Below are 20014 nucleotides of genomic sequence, written 5' to 3'. Positions count from 1 at the left end.
TAATAAAGGTGTGTAATAACTTGAAAAGATTAACCTGGCCTGACCTGAAAGATTTTTGACTAGATGTTTTTGTAAAAACGACAAGGAAGCAGTTAACATAAAGGACGAGAAAGAATGTGTTTTTTTTTACACTTTTCTTTCACCCCCACGAAATTATGTTCCCTGTACGCGCCATTTAGCGTCAGCAGCTCACTTAAACACCCGACATTAAAGGTCGACGTCTAATAAAAACCCTGTCATTTTGGTTCGCCGAAGCAAATTAACAGCCGGGCTTTTATTAGATGTTATATGCAGTAAGAGAAAGAAGGGAGGCAGGAAGAAGAGGCCTATAAAACCTTGACCTGGAGGAAAACACTGGTAAGGACACACACATCCAATATCAGAGAGACTTTCTCAAACCCGGACCAAAAAAAGCCTCACTGTCCGACACACACATGCTGTACACATGCTCTCACCCTCACTTCAACTCTGTGTGATTGTTGTCTTTATTCCTCTTTTCTCTCTGTTGTGCTAATTGGCACCGGCTGCCCGCCTTTTGCTGCCAGTCCGTCGTCGCAGGACCAAAATGAAAACCAATCGTAAAAGAGAAAAGAAAGCTGTGTTTTCCTCGGTAAATAGGGCAGGAGGTTAGGGGGTTCGTTACAATAAAAAATGATTTTCAGATGTGCCGGTTATGTAACAGTCTGTGACAAAGCCGTCATTACTGGTCAGGGAACACCCCTCGCCGGATTCTCTTACTCTGTTTTTCCCTCTCTCGCAGCCTCTGTTCCCCTCTAAAGGTCTTATTTGCTGAACACAAGCTTCCCTTCTTCAGCTTTTCTGCTGCACAGTGAGGCTTCATGTTACCAGATGCTAACAGCTGCCAGCTGGCCCATGCCTTTATTTTTCATTCAGCACTTGTGCTCTTATGGATGCTTCTCTCTGTTTCAACAGTATACAATTAGACCTCAGTTGGACCACTTTTTATTGACAAGTTGGGACCAGGTGAAGGGTCCTGGTGCACTTGGTCAACAGAGAACCTTTGACCAAGTGCAACAGACATACAGGGAGCACTTAAACTTTTTCGAGACCCACAACAAGATTTATTTCCCACAGTGCTAATGGTAACTGTTGGTCTGGATGTGCTTGTTTTATCAACCTTAAATTTCCCATTTATTTGCTCTAAGGTAAAAGAAGAAGATCACATGACATCTATATCTGCTTGTCCACTTCGCTAAAGTTATGTGATATATAAACTTAGCAAAATATTCCAACCAAAGATACCACAGTATGGATACATAATTATACCAAATGATAGTATTATGTGTCATACATCAACATCAGCATGGCGTTGTACGTGTTTTTCCTTGCCGCTGTCGCCAAGTACTTCATTGGGGAATGTTGGATCTCTGTAAAATAAACAGTACGGTTTAGACCAGCTCTATGTGAAGAGTTCGCTGACGTAACTGATTTGGTGCTATATACATAAAATTGAATTGAATTATAGTGACATATAGTATAATTGGGCCATGATCTGGCTGCATACAGATCTTAGCAGTTACTTTGGTGAGTACAGTGTTATTACAACCAGTAAACCCTTAACCTGAGCTCTGTAAATAAGATTAAAGTTATAATAAACTGTTTTTACCAAATGACAGCACTAATCCTTGTATTTTCTATTCTAAACATTTTTGAATGAAGTGAGATTCTAAACACATTTGGGTGAAACTCCAGCCTTGTACGATTCAACCAATTCAACCAAAACAACCTTGTACAATTTCCCCTTAGTGGCTTTTTCTTTTTTTCCTCCCCTTTAACAAATCTGTTCATTGCAAAACAGACCGCAGTCTTTCCTGCAGCTACATATGGTTTCACGCCATTCTTTCTTGACTCTGACAGCTGAAAAGGGACTAAAACTTTATTCCTTTTGGGAATGAAACTGAAGTGCAGCATTAGGTCAGCAAGGAATTATTTGTCCGATATCCTCAAAAGACTTGAGTGATTGTTTCATGTGAAAACACACCAAGAGTCGGCTTATAAGCTCCTGGCAGTGAGCTCCTTCCTGTGCAAACAACAGTAGAGTAAGTGATGAAGTGCAGCCTCGCTATAGTCCCGTTTACATTGGGGTTTTGTGCCGGATTCCACATCCTTTCTTCACGATTACACACATGGCTGCCATGCGGCTCCCGGCCTCTTCATTGTGAGCATCTTGTTGCAGACATCATTAACCAGATTCCACAGGCTGTGTGTTTTTTTTTCTACAGTTCAAAAATGTCAGTGGATCAACACTAAGAAATCCCTGACTTGATGTCAGTATTGAGTCAAAGCCAAATGCAAACAGTGCTGGTAAATTCCACAGAAGACCAGGGGGGAGGTCGGGTACCAGGAAGTTTAAGGAAAAAACACCTTCTGTTTTCCCTGCTGGAATGTTAATGGCCGGTGTGACCTGTAGTACAATGATACTTGGCCTGGTTGGATTCTTGGCAGGTTTGGTTTATGTTTGGTGCGTCTGTTTTTTGATTGTTACTAGAAACCCAGGAAAGCTTGACAATAGAGGTGAGTGTGTGTTACTTGTGTTTCAGTGTAGTTAACAAACACCATCACATTCCTGATACCTTAGTCTGGGGAATATTAACTTTATTTTCCTTGAAAATATGGAAAATGTCTCAGTGGATCAGTGTTAAACAAAAAACATTGCCAAGAAAACATAGTCTAATATTTAAAAAGTTATAAAGGAAAGTAAATATCTGATCAAACAACAAATGAAAACATGCCTGGGAATCAACCAAACATTCAGTGCCAGCTTTTGAAATTTGACACTCTTCAATACTGAATAAATGTTGCGGTTTGACTACCAGCCCTAGTAAAAAAAAGACTTCTCCCTTTCTTTAAAATATATTGTCTAGGTGCACATGCACAGGGATCAAAATGAACTTTTTTGTCCATAAGCCAAATAACTGGGTGAATGTTCTAATTTTAGCAGCCACTCAGTAGATTGTCTTTTTGGCAGGTGAGTGAAGCCAATCTACCAGCCCCATGTTTTACCCAGCATTTGGCTAGCGCTAATTTTGTGACCTGTGTTCAGTAGAAGAGCTTCTTAATCGTCTATCCTCATCAGTAGTGTTACTCATCGTAGACGTAGTAGACATCATGAGTCCAATCTTTATAATAGTCCAGTCACATATCATGTGAGTTGTAATTGTTTCCTAGGAACGTGCCCACTAACTTTGAATACATGCGTCACATTTTAAAATTTCCCTTTAGTGACTTGATTTATATTAGATAGCTGCTTGTAGGTAAATTTAAGTCACGTTTTGACCTTTAGATGCAAATTTATTGGTTGATATCTGACGGAGGTGAAAAGATGAGGAGGAGGTCTGAGGGTAGGACTCAATGCATGTTGTTATTAGGTATGTACACTGCAGAAATGTAATGTGTTTTTGGGGCGAGATATGCATGCATTGACAATGACAACACAGACTAGTTGTCAGTCATTCATAAGCCGCCTGAACAAATGAAAGAGGCTGACGCTGTTGGCATTTGTTCTCGTCATATGGAGCCAGTTGTATAATTATGTCTGTGTTGAATGCTTATTAAAGGTCACAGCACCAGTTTCACTGACATATAAACTAGACAAAATATCCCCTGTAGTAAACACGAAAACAGGATCCTGGGTCATTTCTGGACAGACCTTTTTCATTTCAGAAAATGTTCCCTCCAGGCCCCTCAGAAAGTTCACCTGAGCCAGGCTTGCCCGGTCTTGAATTTTAGTGGTGATTGGATGATTAGAGGAGGTTTTTCAGAAACTACTAATTGTTGTGGGGAGGTGTATGGAATGCGGCGGGGTAATTGTTTTGGGCTGGTTATGTCTTAAGGACATTACACTCCGTGCCCTGAGCAGGTCAAGATGTCCCACAGAGTACAAAAGTTAAAACATTAGCTGAAAGTGTAGTCTGTTTATCCCCTCAATTTCAATAATTCCTGAAGGTAACAAACCATCGTGTCATGTAGTATTTTTTAGAAGTGGTTGGCTCTCAAATATTGGTGCTGATGTTTGGGATACCTCAGCAAGCAGTGGACCAACAGTGATGATGTCTGTCTTTCTCAACCAGTCTTTCCGACCCTCTCAAAATGATGTTCTCATTCACTACTAAAATCCAGTATGTTTACATTCCATTTGAGAGGAAATCAAACAATCTTAGGTCTTCGTGCCCCCAGTGGTCCGGGTTATAATGACTGACTGGAAATTGTTTGGGGGGAGACGGGGGGGGGGGGGGGGGTTTCCATTCATTTACACATCCACAGGAAGCTTCTGAGTCACTATTTTAGCAAGACCTTCCTACAGTAATTAGTCCCTTCTGCTTGCTCATAAATAAGTGTTTTCCTTTTTTTTTTTTAATTCTCAGACATGTTTTTCAGCAGAGGATAAAGAAAGCTCCAGATAAGGACGTCCAAGGCCAAATAGCTTCACTGGAATGTTCCCGAGGCCACAACTATGACAGCTAATTTCTCTTGCTAAAAGCTAAAATTACTGCCCAGTGTAATGGTTATGACTAGTACACTGTATACAAACAGCATGCATAAAACATCTTATAGTGGTAGTGCTGGTGTACATATGAAACACTGACATCCCTTCTGGGAATCAGGCCTATCATAATTCTTGTTTTCTACATATTAAACTCTTAAAAATCACTATGTTAAATAAATAATTCATAGATAATCTACCATTAACTTTATTAACTCTGGAGTCTATACAATACTTTCCAGGCCAGTTATTGTTATATCATGTGAAACACCATATCCGTACTTCCCACACACTAGAGCCTTTGAGCTCTAAAACCATAAAAACTCCCCCTCAGTTAAGATAATGATGGCCGTTATCAGACAACACAGATTTTATATGTCACAGCGAATTGTCATCACATGGCGTTGTTATTGCCGTGGGAATCTGGGCGCCTTTCGCTTTATTATATGGAATCACAGCAACACAGTTGGTGAAAAAGTCAAGTCGTAAACACAGAAACAACCTGGAAGCGAAGTAGAGGAAAGAAATGTTGTTAAACTGCTGAAGGATTTTGAATTTGGAGCCACGCGGGTGAAAATAAACCGACATGTTTGGCATGCCGTTAGTGACTTTACAACGGGGTGTGCGCCGCTGAGATTGGCTCAACCCACACAGCAACAATCCTAATCCCAGTGTGTGTTTTCATCGCAGCGTTTCCTGCCCAGACTGTGAATCATGGCAGCAGGTGGACTTTTTAATCACACGCTCTCAAACAGACAGTTATTGTAGACACCAGGCACCGTTTGTTCAAGGTGTTGTCTGGGTGCTCCGTGGTCATTGTGTGTCATCTGTATGATAGAGGTGCACTGTACTCATCAGCCATGTTATCACAGAGCACGCTGAGTTTTAATATTGGATGCTTTTGCTTAGGCTGTTGTTTTATTAATAGGCCGACTCATCTCTCACTGTATATATAGGTATGAAAGCAATGTATCTCCCCACGTGTCATGCCTCATGAAACATTGACTTAGTCCAAGAAAATAGGGCTGAAAGTTTGCGTGTGTGAGCCTCAAAGTAACCTTACCCTGCGAGTGCACAGGTGATACCAAGCTGAATATAGCCCCCCTATGGCCAGCTGGTCATGCTATTTAAAACAGAGTGGAGAGAGAAGGAGGGGGGAGGTGGGATGGGGCTGCGGATAGGGATGGCGTTTACCTTCAGCATTCTGCAGGAGCTTGAGAGAGTTCGGTGGTGGGACTGGACCGCAAAAGAGTTTTTTTAGATGGGATTCGGAAGCGGCTTTAAATCTCAGAGCCCCTGTATGAATGAGTGTGCTGCCTTTCCTCAAGGGCAGCCTGTAAAAAATAAACAAAAAAATAAAAATGCAATAAAAAAACAAACATTTCAGAGTCACAGTGGTGTTTGTGTATCAATCAGAGTCCCTCTAAAAGTCGTTGCTTGTGACTCACCCCAGTATCAGATTCACCTGAGCGCCTTTGACAAAGGTCGATTATGTCGGATGAGGTCATGACTGAAAACAGTAACTGCCGTTTCCTCTCATCCAATAAACTGATTGAATGAGTCACCGTTTTTTGAGAACGAGGGTGTGTAGTGAGAGTTGTTCACAAAGTGTTTAAGAGCCCAGCGTCTCATTACCGGCGCTGTGATTTTTTTTTTTGCTCTATAGACTGTTTGTGTTTAATAGGGAGGGTGGTCTGCATGTGGCAGCCCCCCCTCAGCCTGTAACAGTGAATGAATGGCAACAGCTGAGCAGGAGAACTTTATCGGCAACACTCCCCGCTTGTGTGTGTGTGTGTGTGAGAGAGAGTGTGTGTCTGTGTGTGTGTGTGTCCGCGAGATTCAGGAGGAGCTGCAACCAGAGCAGTCTCACTGGGCACTCTCTGCTGAGCTCACTGCTGTCCTCTCTTCCTTCGCCACTGGCCTCTTTTCAGCTCGCTCTCCTCGACTCTCTCTTGCGCTTTTTCATCCACGACTCGCCCTGTGGATTTTTTTTTTTTTCTTCACCCCCCCTCCCATCTCTCCGGGAAACCTTTCGCAGAGCAACACTGTCGTGACTCGCCGGCTGCCACTGCAAAGGAAAGGAGAGAGTAGGAGGAAGTAGAGAAAGCAGAGAGAAGCTGAGACAGACCAATCGATTATTCTGATTATTGTGATACAGAGGAGAGAGGCACCGGGAGAGGAGAAGAGAGGAGAGAAGAGGCAGTAGCAGCGTTTTTTCCCCTGGTCGTTTTTGTATTAAAAGGAGATTTTCTTTCACTTGTATGGGAGTCTTCTAAAGCATTAGATTCACGTCCTTCCCTTGGAAAGAGAGGACAGCTAATAGAAGGGACAGCCGGTGCAGTTTTGACTACATCGAGGACTCTTTTTGCCTCTTCAGCCAAAACAGCCAACACTTGGGACTTTGGAGAAACACTGCTTTTTGAATGAGAAGTTCAATGTTTACCAAATAATTGATTGTCCGTTCTGAATGATAATGCTGGACACCAACCATTGCCTGTCTTTCGAACCCTCCCCCGGGGGCTCCCCTCCAATGGGAGAAGACATGGAGAAGGCAGGACTCAAGATAGATCATGACAGACTTGTCTATCACAGCCTGAAAGAAGGTGGGCGATCCGGAGCTGCACACAGTCAGTAGAGACACATGATATCTGATATGATTTTGTGTTTGTGTGCTTCAGTCTACAGCTTCATATCACTACTTCATGCCTTTGTGTAAATAATTAATGGAGCTCATGTAGATATAAGCGGTTATATTTCTTGTTAAAGGCGTGAGGAAGTCAGTGTTCTCTCTGATAAACCATTTTAACAGACTAGACATGACCACAATGTTACATTAAGGAAGTCTGGAGGTGACTGCAGGGGGTAATTATTTAGCCTGACATGTTAAAGTCACGTAGCATGTTAAATATTAAAGATACCCTGTGGAGTTTTCTTGTAAATACACAAATGAATATTAACATGAATTGCTATTCACCAAAATACATTATGTGAGTCCTAGACGTTCGCCGAACTTGTAGACCACATTTCCCTCTTCATAAAACTCTTCCAAAGCCCATTGATTTGGGAAAATGTAAAAAATCGTTCTACCCTTTCTTAGCACCTACTGTGTTTCTTGGTATGTTATCGCCCTCTTTAGATCAGTGGAATAGTGTAAAACCGTTGGACTGTGCATGGTGTCACATGCATGCTCATGTGCATGCACGCTCATGTGCATGCACAATAACAAACAAAGACCCATGCATCAAAACATTGCTCCATAGCGCTACTAGTGGTCAAAAACTCCTAAGGTTACCGTTAAATTGTGACTCTGAATCCACCAACAAATATTGAATACTTATAAACTAAACTAAAAGTATTTTTAGCCTGGAAGTAGCTGACTTTATCTTTTAAAAAAGGTTTTTGGATAATCATGGTATTTGTAGATTTCAGGAAAAAAACAAGGGAAAACCAATTTGGGCTGCAGCTAACTTTTATTTTAATTATAGATTAATCAGCCAGTTAGAAATAAGCAGCAATTTCTCAAACTTGTGAAGCAAATATTTGACATTTTTGATGCCAATAGTTGATAATTAATTTTCTTTCCATTGACTAACTGTGCCAGATCTAAAACAAATACACTCCGTTTCCTTAAAAATGTTAAAAACAAGGTAGCCAACCAGGGACGTGACATCATGAATTGGGGATACTGCCCAATTTAGAAGGGTGTGGAGTGAGTAGAAGAGTAAAATAAGCTTTAGTTTGTTTATTACCATCATTACAAGCAATGCAGTCAAGGGTCAGTGTCATGATTTACTGACTACAGATGAAACATTAAGCTGTCAGTTGAAAATCTCATATATGTGACAAGAACCGCTCAAAGCCACAAAAGCTTCCATCTGACTCCTGCTCTCCAAACTTTCAAATAATTAGTATTCATCACACATCTTTTTGTCGTCATCTGGCTCTGAGCACAGTGCAGCAGTGCGATGGCAGCGGGAGTGATTCCAAGGTGTGACCGGCCCTAACCTTGTATCGTTCATGCCAGCTCACTAGACTCTTTCCATTTTCACTCGTGTGAAACATTTGCTGCGGTCAGTCGCTGCATTTATCTCCCTGTTCAACAGATGCAATCAAATAGAGCCACTGTGCAAATGATGAGCTCATGTAGGAGAGCGTCAGCAGGCTTTCCAAATTTCCAACGACGGTGCCAAGTGCAGCCTCGGTTCAAAGTGTCTGAGAGACTTGTGTTAGGGGGGGTAAATTATATGGATATGAGGAAGTATGCACTCCTTCATATGCCCACTTCCTCACTCTGTGAGGGCACAGAGCGTTCAAGCCTTCTTGCATGTTGCTCAAGTCAATGTGTGTAGGCTTAGCTGTGCCAGGCATTGGGAGGAGGGGGGCTGGTAGGGGTCTTGGGGGACAGTGACGGCACTCAGACATGTTTAATCAGATCTAACGACACATGAGTACAGCAGGATTAGCCCAGTTGGCCGCCAAGATCTTGGCTAAATCTCCCTGACCTCCTCCCTTCTTCCTATCTGACGCCTCCCCTAACCCTGAACCTAACCCTTCGGATCCCTCTCCGCCCGCTAATTTTACTTTTTAAAAGGTCTTCCGAAGAAGTCGACTGTCGTGTATATGACCTGGTGTACCCAGAATCCCCTAACTAAAGATTTTTACCGAGCAGTGTTTCATCGTTTGTAGCTGTGAGACGACTTGGGTTTAAATCCTGAGCTCATCTGAAAGGATGACTCGATCTTTACTTGATTGAGAGACCCTTTATCAGTTCGATCATTGATTATTTATGTTATTTATTTATAAGGTTAGACATATCCAAGGCGAGTTGACAGCTTAGAATTGGTATAATTTGCTTGCTTTTTTTAGCTGCTGGTCAGAATAAGCCAACAATTTCATGTTACTTACAGTTCTGGTGAATTATTACAGGCATGTTGACAATCATTTTAAGATGTATGCCTAAACTCTACACCTCTTTAAATTAAGAATTTAAGTTGTGAAAATAGGATTTATTTCTGAAAATGAAACTGTGCAAGAAGCCAAAGTTTTCATCGCTTTCTCTAGCTTTATATTATGTGCGACTTTCAGTGTGACTTTCTTTCAGCTGGTCGAGGTAGAGGTTAGAGACAGCATCCTGTTACCAAAAGATCATTGGCTCTATTGATTTAAGCAGCACGGTCCAAAACTGCAGTTCGTCGTCGTTCCCTCTGCTTGTAAATGTAGTTGTCTCTGCTGTCTCTCTCTCTCTCTTCCTCTGTGTTCCCTCGCTCTAACTTTTTTATGACTGCGGAGGCCAGTTTTGGCTGTGGCCTAGTATCCCAATAAAACCTGCCCTGCCTTTTCATCCTTTTCTTAAATTAACTGAAATGGCCCTCAAACCTGATTTAAACCCTCGTTTATGCAAGACAAGGGCCTTCAGCTTTTTTCCACAGTTTGCAGATATTAGCATCAACATTGACTTATGTGTACATGCATGCAAGGTTACATTAAGAAATGAATACAAAAAGATCAGGGAACATGTTTACCTGCACTGCAATAACCTGTTTATTGTAAAATACAAGTTAACATGCAGCTGGTCAGTAATCAGATTCTTCCTAAAAACACTATATTTAGTATTTCCTGTGTAACTGTGCATGTTTATGAATTTTGCACATAGTTTACTGCACAGCTGTGGAAACTGACTTTTCACATGTATTTCAGATTGACTTCAGAGTTAATTATTTGATCGTAGTGGTATTTCCTGTGCTACTCTGTTACCGCAGCAGTACTTTTCCTGCCTGAAGTCTTAAACCTGCGCATGTAAAAGTCCCCGCATAGACACATTAACACACATGTATGACCAAGGTATTTGTTTCAATTAGCAGAGGTCAAACTGTGTTAACCTGGTTTCTCTTAATCCTTACCCTCTATTAAGGAAACACATAAACCGCATGCATAAACACATTACCGACACAAAAGCTGCTATTTAAACAGAGTAAGACTAATGCAGAATTATAACTATTTCTGGCCTCAGTGTTTGTTTGCTAACGTGGTTATTTCATGATTTATTTTTTCATATGATCTGGTTTCCTCACATCAGCCCACAGTTTTAACACCAATGCAGCTTTTCACACTAGCACAGTCACCAGCGTATCTGACGTGACATCGTTAGACATCTGCCACGACTGTTTCAAAGCAGAGACAGAGGTTTTCAATCATGGCCGACACTTTTTAAGTCAAGTTCTCAAATGAATTCTTTACTTTGTTGATAAAATGGTGATGAAGACCATTTCAAGGCATTGAGGCCACTGAACGACTGAACTAAACAGCCAATGCTAGGAGTTCCAGTTGACTTACTGCCAGAGATGAAGGATAAAGAGAGGAGTGAGAAAAGAGAGTACTAAGAAGAATAACTTAGTTAAGTGTGTGTGTGTGTGTGTGTGTGTGTGTGTGTGTGTGTGTGTGTGTGTGTGTGTGAAGGAGAACGAGCATGGGAGCAGGGAGATGCGAGGGCTCAATAGAGGGAAAGTGTTAGATTCTCTCTCCCAGAATAAACCTCTTCCCTGGAAGCACCGAGTGGCGTGGCATCTTATCCTGCACTCAGCCATGGCACGGTCACTGTGTGTTTTTGTATTTGTGCGTGTTTATGTGAGTGTGTGTGCGTGTCCAGGCAACACGTGAGCATCCCAAGTGTTTGACGCTCAGGGAAAACGAATCTCTTCGCTGCTGCACGGGCGCATTATATACACAGTCCACGAACTGGCCCGGCTGTGTGTTTACATGGCTGAATGTGAAGTGACATGTTATTGCTTCCAGAGGACAGTCTTCAGTGCATGCCTCATCCCCCCACCCCACAAGACGCAGCGCATACACACTTTTGGATATAACAGAGGAGGGGTGGAGCTGGGATCGCCAGTGCAGATTCGGAGCCAAGGATTGATATTAACTCGCGCAGGCTCTGACATTTATTCACGGGACTCGCAGCGCCGTTCGTCCAGGCCCCAGATTGTTTAGTCATAACACAGCAGCAGCAGCAGCAGCGATGCAGCACTAGCTAACCAGTTAGCTTGTTCCCGTCCAGCACCAATGATGTCACTTTTGTTAGTAGGAAGGAACAGGTGCTGCTTGTCCTCAAAGTAGCAGACACAACCCCGGCCAGAAATGCTTGGGAAGCCTCAGCGGTGTGTTCCACTTTACACACACACACTCTCTCGCTCTCTCTCACACACACACACACACATACACACACATACCCTTTTAGCAGGGACAGCTGGTACTTATAAAACAAGACTCTCAGCTGAGTTTAGCTGAGCTGTATGTCTGCTGGTGAAAATAGTATTTACTGTAATAACATACTCGTCGCTTCCTCTGATTTTCCTCAATTTCTGTAAACTCTAAAAAACTATTTGAATGGTAAGGGTGAATCGTTTTAGTTTTTATTTAAATTTTTTAAAAAATGCAGCTTTTGCCGAGAAGCACAGTGGAAGTATATCACATTACTAGCTATTTATTGACCTTGGGGAAGACTATCAAACCACTAACAAGCATCTTTCTGGCGATTTCTGTCACTGATGTGTTTGTGGTTGTTGTCCGTGTGGCTCACTTCCCTAAGTTGTCATTGTGTTGCAATAGACACTGATACCACAGCAAAGGCTATTTCACACTAATGCAATACAATGTACTCACTCAATCTTGAAGCCACACGAATTGAACTTTTTGTATCCTGCAAGTTGTGAATGCGTCCCTGCCTGATTTCTAATTTAACAGTCAGTTGTGACTACGGGGCAGAAACAAGGGGCGAATAAGCTTTTAGGGAAGTTTAGTTTTTAATCTAAAAGGAATAACTTGAGCTCCACGGTTAAAAATAACAGAAATGTAGTTTGTGTGTTTGTGCAGAAAGGTCAGACGCGGCCCAGCTTCTTTTGTCCCGCTCTGTGTTCCTTGAAACTCACTGCCAGCTTCTGCGTTATGTAACAAGCACTTCCTGTTTTGAGTTGACGGCGCAATCGGCCCATATGCACTTCTTTGTTTTTTTTCTTCCTCTCATCTACTCTCAAATTGATGCTGCTCTGTTTTCACTCTACATTCTTCTACTTATTTTTTCTTCATTTTGTTCATTTGCTTTACCTCTCTTGCCTATTAGCTTGACGAGCTGCGTTTTTACCCACATCTGCATCTGCCTGCTGAATCTTTTTAAAAAAAGGTCTAGAAACAGGAAGTGTGTAGCGCTCTGCTCACACCCTCCTTGTACCCGCCTCCCCTGCAGCTTCAAAAAAAAGCACAAGCGAAAAGGGGGAAATGGTGAGGATGAATTGAGTGCCAGAGAGAGCAGGTCCTCTTCATGTCCGTCCAAACAACATCTGGCTGCTGCTCGTGCTGGTTTATTTATCTAATATAGCGGAGGATGGACATTAAGAAACAATAAGAGTTCAAAACCTCCATCGCTGCTTTTCTTTTTGTTCTCTTTTCTTTTCTTTTTTTTACTCCTCACCGGCCGGCACTCACTCTGTCTTCTCCTGTGTCTCCATGCAGTCCTCCAACTCAAACTCCAGCAGAGACGCACACGAGAGGAACTGGTCAGCCAAGGGATCATGCCACGTAAGTCATTTCTACACATCTTCATTTACCACTGTGCCACTTGATAATCTTACTCATTACACACACACACACACACACACACACACACACACATTCACACACAGTATAGAGGAAGCATAAGCTGATCCAGAGTCACCTGCAGGTTTTTACTTAAAGGCACAGAAACCCCTGCAGTGTGTGTGTGTATGTGCGCCTTTGAGCCGAGGTCAAAGTGTTAACCCTTTCATGAAGCTGCACCCTCACACAGCACACACTAACACATTGATACAATATACTATTAATTGATTGATCGATTGATATACAGTAAAGTATTTTGTATCTGTGTGTATGAGTAGGATACTAGAATATGTTTACAAAGGGCAAGATTCAGCCTCAGCGTTTACCCTTACTGAGAAGTGTCAGCACTTATCAGCATTAATGATCAGTATGAGCGTACTCGCTCCGCAAGTGTCATATTCAGTGGCGTCTTTGCACCACTTTGTGTTATCAAATAGGACAGCTTCCTCTTCTTGTATATCCACTTCCTGTTTCAGAGTTCCGCACATCAAAGGAGGCGGAGATAGGGTTTTTTTTGGGTTGTGTTTTGTCTTTAAGTTTTCCTCGTTAAACCCCCAGTTTTCAGGCTCATACAGGATACAGGGTAGTTAATCTTTCTTCACCCAAGTGACTGTGTAGTAGAAGATGATGTTTAAGTTGAGTTAGGATTCCTCATGAGGTGGATGTGAGGCCTCATTCAGCAGTTTTCACCTCACAGTCTGTAGCTGTACCTGTCCATCCACCTAAAATGCACCTACTATCTCCAACATGGCTCAGACACTTTAAATAGGATAGGGGTTAAAGAATGGACTGGACTGGACACTATTTTAGTGGGTGGCATGAAGTTACACTTTCAAGCGTTTAATAGCTACAGTAAATTAGTCCTGCTTATGCAACAAGGGCCTCATGCCAGACAGTTAGCTGAACTGGGATCAGCATAGAGTGGAAGAACTAAATTAAATGAAACAGTACCATCATGACACAGAGACAAAATAAAGCAGGGGTTTACAGGAGATGCATTAAAGATGGTATCTGCTGCCAAGGTGACGTCTTCTTCGAACAAAGGATTTTACAAACAGAAACTGAATTATTTCGACTGTTTCCCCAGAGAGACTGTACAAGGTAGACTAAAAGGCTGCTCAGACCGTCAAGGGCCCCTGCTGAATTATTGGACCGTAAAGATCATATGAAGTGCATGACGGGAAGCGAGAGAGAGTGAAACAAACAGCAGGGTATTTTAGCTTGTGGGGTGGTGAGTTAGCTAGAAGAGCAGTGATGCAGTTGTGGTGAATTACGTCTGAGTTGACACCAGATGTAGAGATATTCTGACCATGAGGAGGGGTCAGTCGCCTCTGTGGTGTCACACTCATCTTGCAATCGTAGGTGGTGTGAATGAACTTTTCATGCTTTCCTCCCTCTCAGTTAGGGCTGTGCTGTTGTTGTTGTTGAGCAATGCTCTTGACCTCCGCCTAAAGAGGTGACCCATGCTTGTTTTAATTTACTAGGTACAAAATAATAAAGTCAAGATAAAGCTTTTGTGTCTGGAGGTCACTCGTGGGTTTTTTTTAAACAGTCTTACTGTACAGTGTAATGACTCAAAGTTATATTCACTGTTTGTCTGAGCTGCCATGTGAAGGTTTAATATTAAACCACAATCTGTGATATTATACAAGGATTGTAAGGTCAGTGTCAGGTCCAATGCTAATTCAGATGAGTTTTCCCATTGTTTTAGTTTGTTTCAGAGTGTCAGACAATAATGAACAATAAATAAAAAATATCATTAAATCAATAGATCATTTTTAAAAAGTGCTCTGACAGTTGATACCATTCAGCCTTTAACATAAATCTTTGTTCTCTTGTCTCAAACTATAGGTGTCAAATTTAGCCAATCACTCAATACAGGTGTTGTTACTGATACAGCTGTCTGATTCTGTTAATTGCATGAAATATCAATTAATGAGACAGTTATAAAGGTTAGCTGTTGTTAACCAGTTCCTTCAATATTGTGTTGAGACTTTCAGTCAAGCAATTGTTTTATATTGGTGCAGAATTATCAGAGTAAGTCAGTGAGTGATGTAACATTTCTGCTGAAGTGGATGAACTGACAAGCTGACAAGTACACGTCAGTGTTTAAGGAACGCTCATTTTTTTCCCACACACACACACACAACCTGAGAGCAGTGGTTTTTTTTCACATATATTTATTGTTTTTTATATTTATACATTAACATCCAACATCTTGAACATATGGCAGCACTGAAAATAATAATGATAATAATGATAATACTTAAGAAGGATAAAACGAATCAAGAAATTAAAAGAAAAATAATAATAATAATAGAATAAAGTAAGAGAAGACAGAACCAGTTAGTCACTAAACTACTGTGACAGAGAGCAGTGTTTTTCAATTCAGACTGAGCCATTCTGTCTCCAAGGTGATGGGGGAAGCTGTCGTCGGCTTGGATTAACAACTGCTTTGCAAAAACATTATGACAAGTTGAAATGTTCATGTTAACTTGCTGAAGTGTATTCATTCACCGTGCACCAAATCACAACCATCAACCTCAAGTCATTCAGCTCCAGCAGATGTTCAGGATCAGCTGACCGCTCGTGTTGTGATGTCGAGCCCTCGGTTATATCATAGCCAGTATGTAGGTCTCCTCTGAATGTGCTGAAGAGTCGTGACATTAGGAATGCCTTCCACCACCCCCTCACCCCCCCCCCCCCCCCCCCCACTCCCCTCTCCTCCCAACACCCAGTCATCCGAGGCACACATACAGCTGACACCCACTGCAGCCTGGGCGTCCACACTCACACGCCCTTGGCAGGGATTTCACCAGCTCTTGACCAATCAGACAGGCGGTATCTTACATCATCGTAACTGCCGCTGTTCTCCCAATATCCTTCCCCAAATAGAGCGAGAACATTTCTGAACATTACTTTTTAGCTTTTTACTAAAGCCTCGACTCGACATTAGAAACAAAATTATTCCCGTTAAAGATTCAAAGTTTTTTAGAGTCTTAAACTTTTATTGTCCTCTCATAATCGTTAAAAAAAAATCAAATCAATCAAAAAATCATATTTTAAATTTGTGTGCTATTTAACATTAAACAATTACATAAACCAAAACTTTCCATCAAATTTGAAGTGATAATCCAACATTTGGAACATTTTGTTAAGAAGTGAATTTATTTCTTGTCTGTATCTCCAGCTGACAGAATCTGGGCTTCTCTTAAGTCTTTCTAAAAATATTTAAATACATGTTTCCACTCACACATAAGTCAGCACATAACAGACAGTCATGTCTCAGTGCTGTGATGAATGTAGATGTAGTTTGTATGTAGCAGTCTATCCATCAGTCCACACTCTCCTCTGTCCACTTTGCTTCTTTTTTTCTCCTTTCTTTTTTTCCTTAAAGATCCGCTGCACAGACTGCCGGTCATCAAGAATTGATGTTCCTAAAGAGTCGCAGCCACGGACCATCTATCAGACTTTCCACAGACACTCAGGCTTTTAAATAGTTTGGGCTGTCTGCCGTCTACAAATAAAAACAAAACAGAAATTCACAGTTAAAGACACAGTTAGTTTTCAAATGAGCATAAAACTATAGTACATAATGAGGTGGTTGTGCTGTGAAATACTGCTGTTTACTAGCTTTAGTATCTGTAAGCCTGTAGAAATCTCTGCAGATATCTCATGAATTAAACCTTACATTAATTAGCTTCTATGTTTTTTGGAGTGTTGGGATTCACCAGGACTTTAATTAGTGTTTCTTCAGCTTAGTCTGGAGTGAAAAGCTGCAAACAGTTCAAACTAGCTCCTAACTTCACTCAACAAGAGAGGAAATAGATGGAAAAACTGTAACATAACCAGCTCAGCACCCAGAGAGGAGGGGGGGGGGGGGGGGGGGGTTGCTATGGTTTGGCTATTAAAAGTGCTGAGTAAGAGTAGGAAAAGCACTCGTCGTCTTGGTTTATAGATAGATGCATGTGGATCCGTGAGTATGCTGGGTACAGCTCACCTAAGCTTACATCACCACAACTTCCTGCAGCCATGATCAGTGTAAAAGCCACAATACGCACAATGAAAACATGAATAACGATCTGAGTAACAAGGAAAACAAAAATGCATTTACAATTTCCTTTCTGATAATGCTAACAGCAGAGAAGCTTTCTTCTTTAGGTACACGGCACGCTGCAGCCGTCACTCTGTCACAGTGTAGTTGAGAATATCACTCTTGACCTTCTCGTCCTGCAGCCACTTCTGCTTCCAGTCCGTCTTCCTCTATAGCTGCGTCTGCTCTCACATAGTCACTCGTCGAAAGGAGCATCACTCCCAACAGATCCTGCAAGAGCCTCGATTATATATCTCTCTCTCTCTCCCCTTCTCTCTCTCTCTCTCCCTCCATGCAGCACTGAAGAGCCCGGCAGCCTTTCACGAACAGAGGAGGAGTCTGGAACGAGCAAGGGTGAGTGTCTTACCTGCTTTCTGAAATGATGTGGACTAAACAGCGCAAAGCACTATTTCAAACTGCTTTTACACCTATCTGCTGACAGGAAGTTATACATTGAAAGCTAACATGCCAAACAAACAGCGGTGAGGTGCCAACATGCAAATTTGCAAAGTGAAGATTTAAATAAAGGGTACATATTTTGCCTTTAAAAAAAAAACAAGCAGCTGTGAAAAAAGAAAAAAAAAAGTCACAGAAGTGGACTGTTAAACACTTGACGCAACACTACAGTTATGTGTCAAAGGAAGCTACAGAACAAAAAGAGATCTACAATAGCTATTGCAATATTAAAGCGGAAGTCAATTAAACTTTTCTCTCCTTTGTCTCTTTTGATGCATCCAGACCGAAGACTATCTGAAGAGGAAGATCCGGTGTCGTCCAGAGCGCTCGGAGCTGGTCAGGATGCACATTCTGGAAGGTGAGTTTTGTGTCATTTTAAGCACAATAGTTGTTTTCTGTAGAGATGTCAGAAAGGTGGAATTAAAAAGGAAAGCATACAGTAAAGAAACCAGAACTAGTTCCATGTTATATGATCAATGCACGGGTTAAAAGAACGAAACAGGTTCTATCTCCCTGTGCTTTGCAATGACGTCTGCAGGTTTCTAGAAAACTGTTGTTATGTAACTTCCTCAGTAAACCAAATTAATTTGCATCGTGTTATTTTGTGTTCGGTCGTCCCCTTGACTTGATGTTATCCCTTTTATTTATTTTCTTGTTTAATTGTGTGTTTAAAGTTTAAAGTAGCAGCATTTTCAGTGTTGGTTTGAATTCTTTAAATTGAGCTTCAACTCAAATGTAGGAAGTGACTTAAAGCTTATTATCAGTGATCTTCAGAAAGCCAACTTCCTGTTTTCATGGATCAGCTGAGAACATTCAAATGGATTGCATGTTGCATTGCAGTGTCAACACTGTGCAAACCACATAGCTTTTCGCTGTATGATCACAGTGGGTGTTTACCTGTAGGTTGTCCCACTGTGTCGTTCACAGAGACGTCTGCAGAGCCCTCCCTGCAGGCCAAGCAGCTGCAGCTGAAGCGAGCCCGACTGGCCGACGACCTCAACGACAAGATCTCCCACCGACCGGGTCCCATCGAACTGGTTCACAAGAACATCCTCTCTGTCAGCTGCCCTCTGCAGACCTCACCGCTGGGTAAATACACACATTCAAACAGTTGCATATGGACACACTTACTTAACCCATGACTGTCATTGCAGTTTTTAAATATGTAAAACACACAGAGGTCAGTAAACACATGGATAAGTAGACAGTCGCTACGGTAAAGACACACATGCACATTTGCAATCATTTACATGCATTACAGTCACACATAAAAAGCATATAAACACACAGCACAGTTAGTACACTCATACTGCACATGCACATACATTGAAACTGTCATTTATTAACGTTGAATCATATAAAGAAATGAACAGTACAGATGAAGCAAAAACAACAGAGTGCATTTACAACAGTCAAACAAGCATACTGGTGCATGGATACACACACACACACACATAATGCACAAGCAAGCAGTAAGCTGCATGAAGCTGAACTGGACTTCTTAACATGCATTCACACTAAACACAAAGTGAATTAGTGACTTTACTGACAGATGTTTGCTAAATTTACTACAGTCATATAGCTCAGTGATGAATATAACCGTGATGCCTTCAGGTTACATTCTGTTCCTCTTCATCACTCAGATGACTTGATATTAATTTGCGCCACCTCCAAAATTGAATTCACATTCAGTCTGAACACACCTTTAGCTGTGAGATTACAACATCCAGGTATCACCACACATTTGTAATACAGTATTGTAACGGTGAGTGTGCAAACATATTATACAGAGTTGCATCATCGTTCCAGATGAGCAACAACAATGTATGTTTGGACATAGTCGTATTTTGAAACACAGCAGGATAAGTGTTGGATAACTTCTTTAAGATTAGTCATTTCCTTTCAGCAGTTTACTTGTGAGAATGTGGCAGGAAATGAACTGGTTTGCCCTCTGGCCACTGTGACTGTGAGAATCTCTAAATTTACCAGCAACCTTCAGTCATTTACCGGCCACACATAGCAGAAGCACCTAAAAATGAACCAATTACTGTTCCTCTAAGCTGAGTCTCGTCATGATTGTTAATATCATGAAGATGTGTTGATGTGTAAAGCTTTACTAAATATTCCTGCTCTGTCACAGATTCTCCAAAGGGAGCTGGGGGAGAGAGCTCGTCCTTAGATGAAGACAGCAGCGATGCACTGTCACCAGATCAGCTAACCAATCACGACTCTCCCCTGAGTGCTGTCCCGCAGCTGTCCCCTGCCGACGCAGTCACCCAGAACGGGGACATGTCCCCCACACAGGTACCACCGCAGGATGTAAATCAAAT

At 41.7% G+C, this 20014-nt stretch overlaps 1 protein-coding gene across 1 annotated transcript in view; it reads left to right on the top strand.

Moving 5' to 3' along the window:
* The window catches only part of mrtfab (myocardin related transcription factor Ab), a 40673-nt gene that overhangs the window by 12435 nt on the left and 8224 nt on the right, over window positions 1–20014 (top strand). Inside the window, exons 4-8 of the mRNA XM_053340773.1 lie at window positions 13013–13078; window positions 17527–17582; window positions 17967–18042; window positions 18612–18773; window positions 19825–19988. Of these exons, the coding sequence (XP_053196748.1) occupies window positions 13013–13078; window positions 17527–17582; window positions 17967–18042; window positions 18612–18773; window positions 19825–19988 (524 nt within the window). The remainder of the gene's footprint in view (window positions 1–13012; window positions 13079–17526; window positions 17583–17966; window positions 18043–18611; window positions 18774–19824; window positions 19989–20014) is intronic.

This window comes from Scomber japonicus, chromosome 20 (assembly GCF_027409825.1).
Source record: "Scomber japonicus isolate fScoJap1 chromosome 20, fScoJap1.pri, whole genome shotgun sequence".
NCBI lineage: Eukaryota > Metazoa > Chordata > Actinopteri > Scombriformes > Scombridae > Scomber > Scomber japonicus.
The sequence above is the reverse complement of the archived record's forward strand: the minus strand, read 5'-3'. Positions and strand labels throughout refer to the sequence as shown.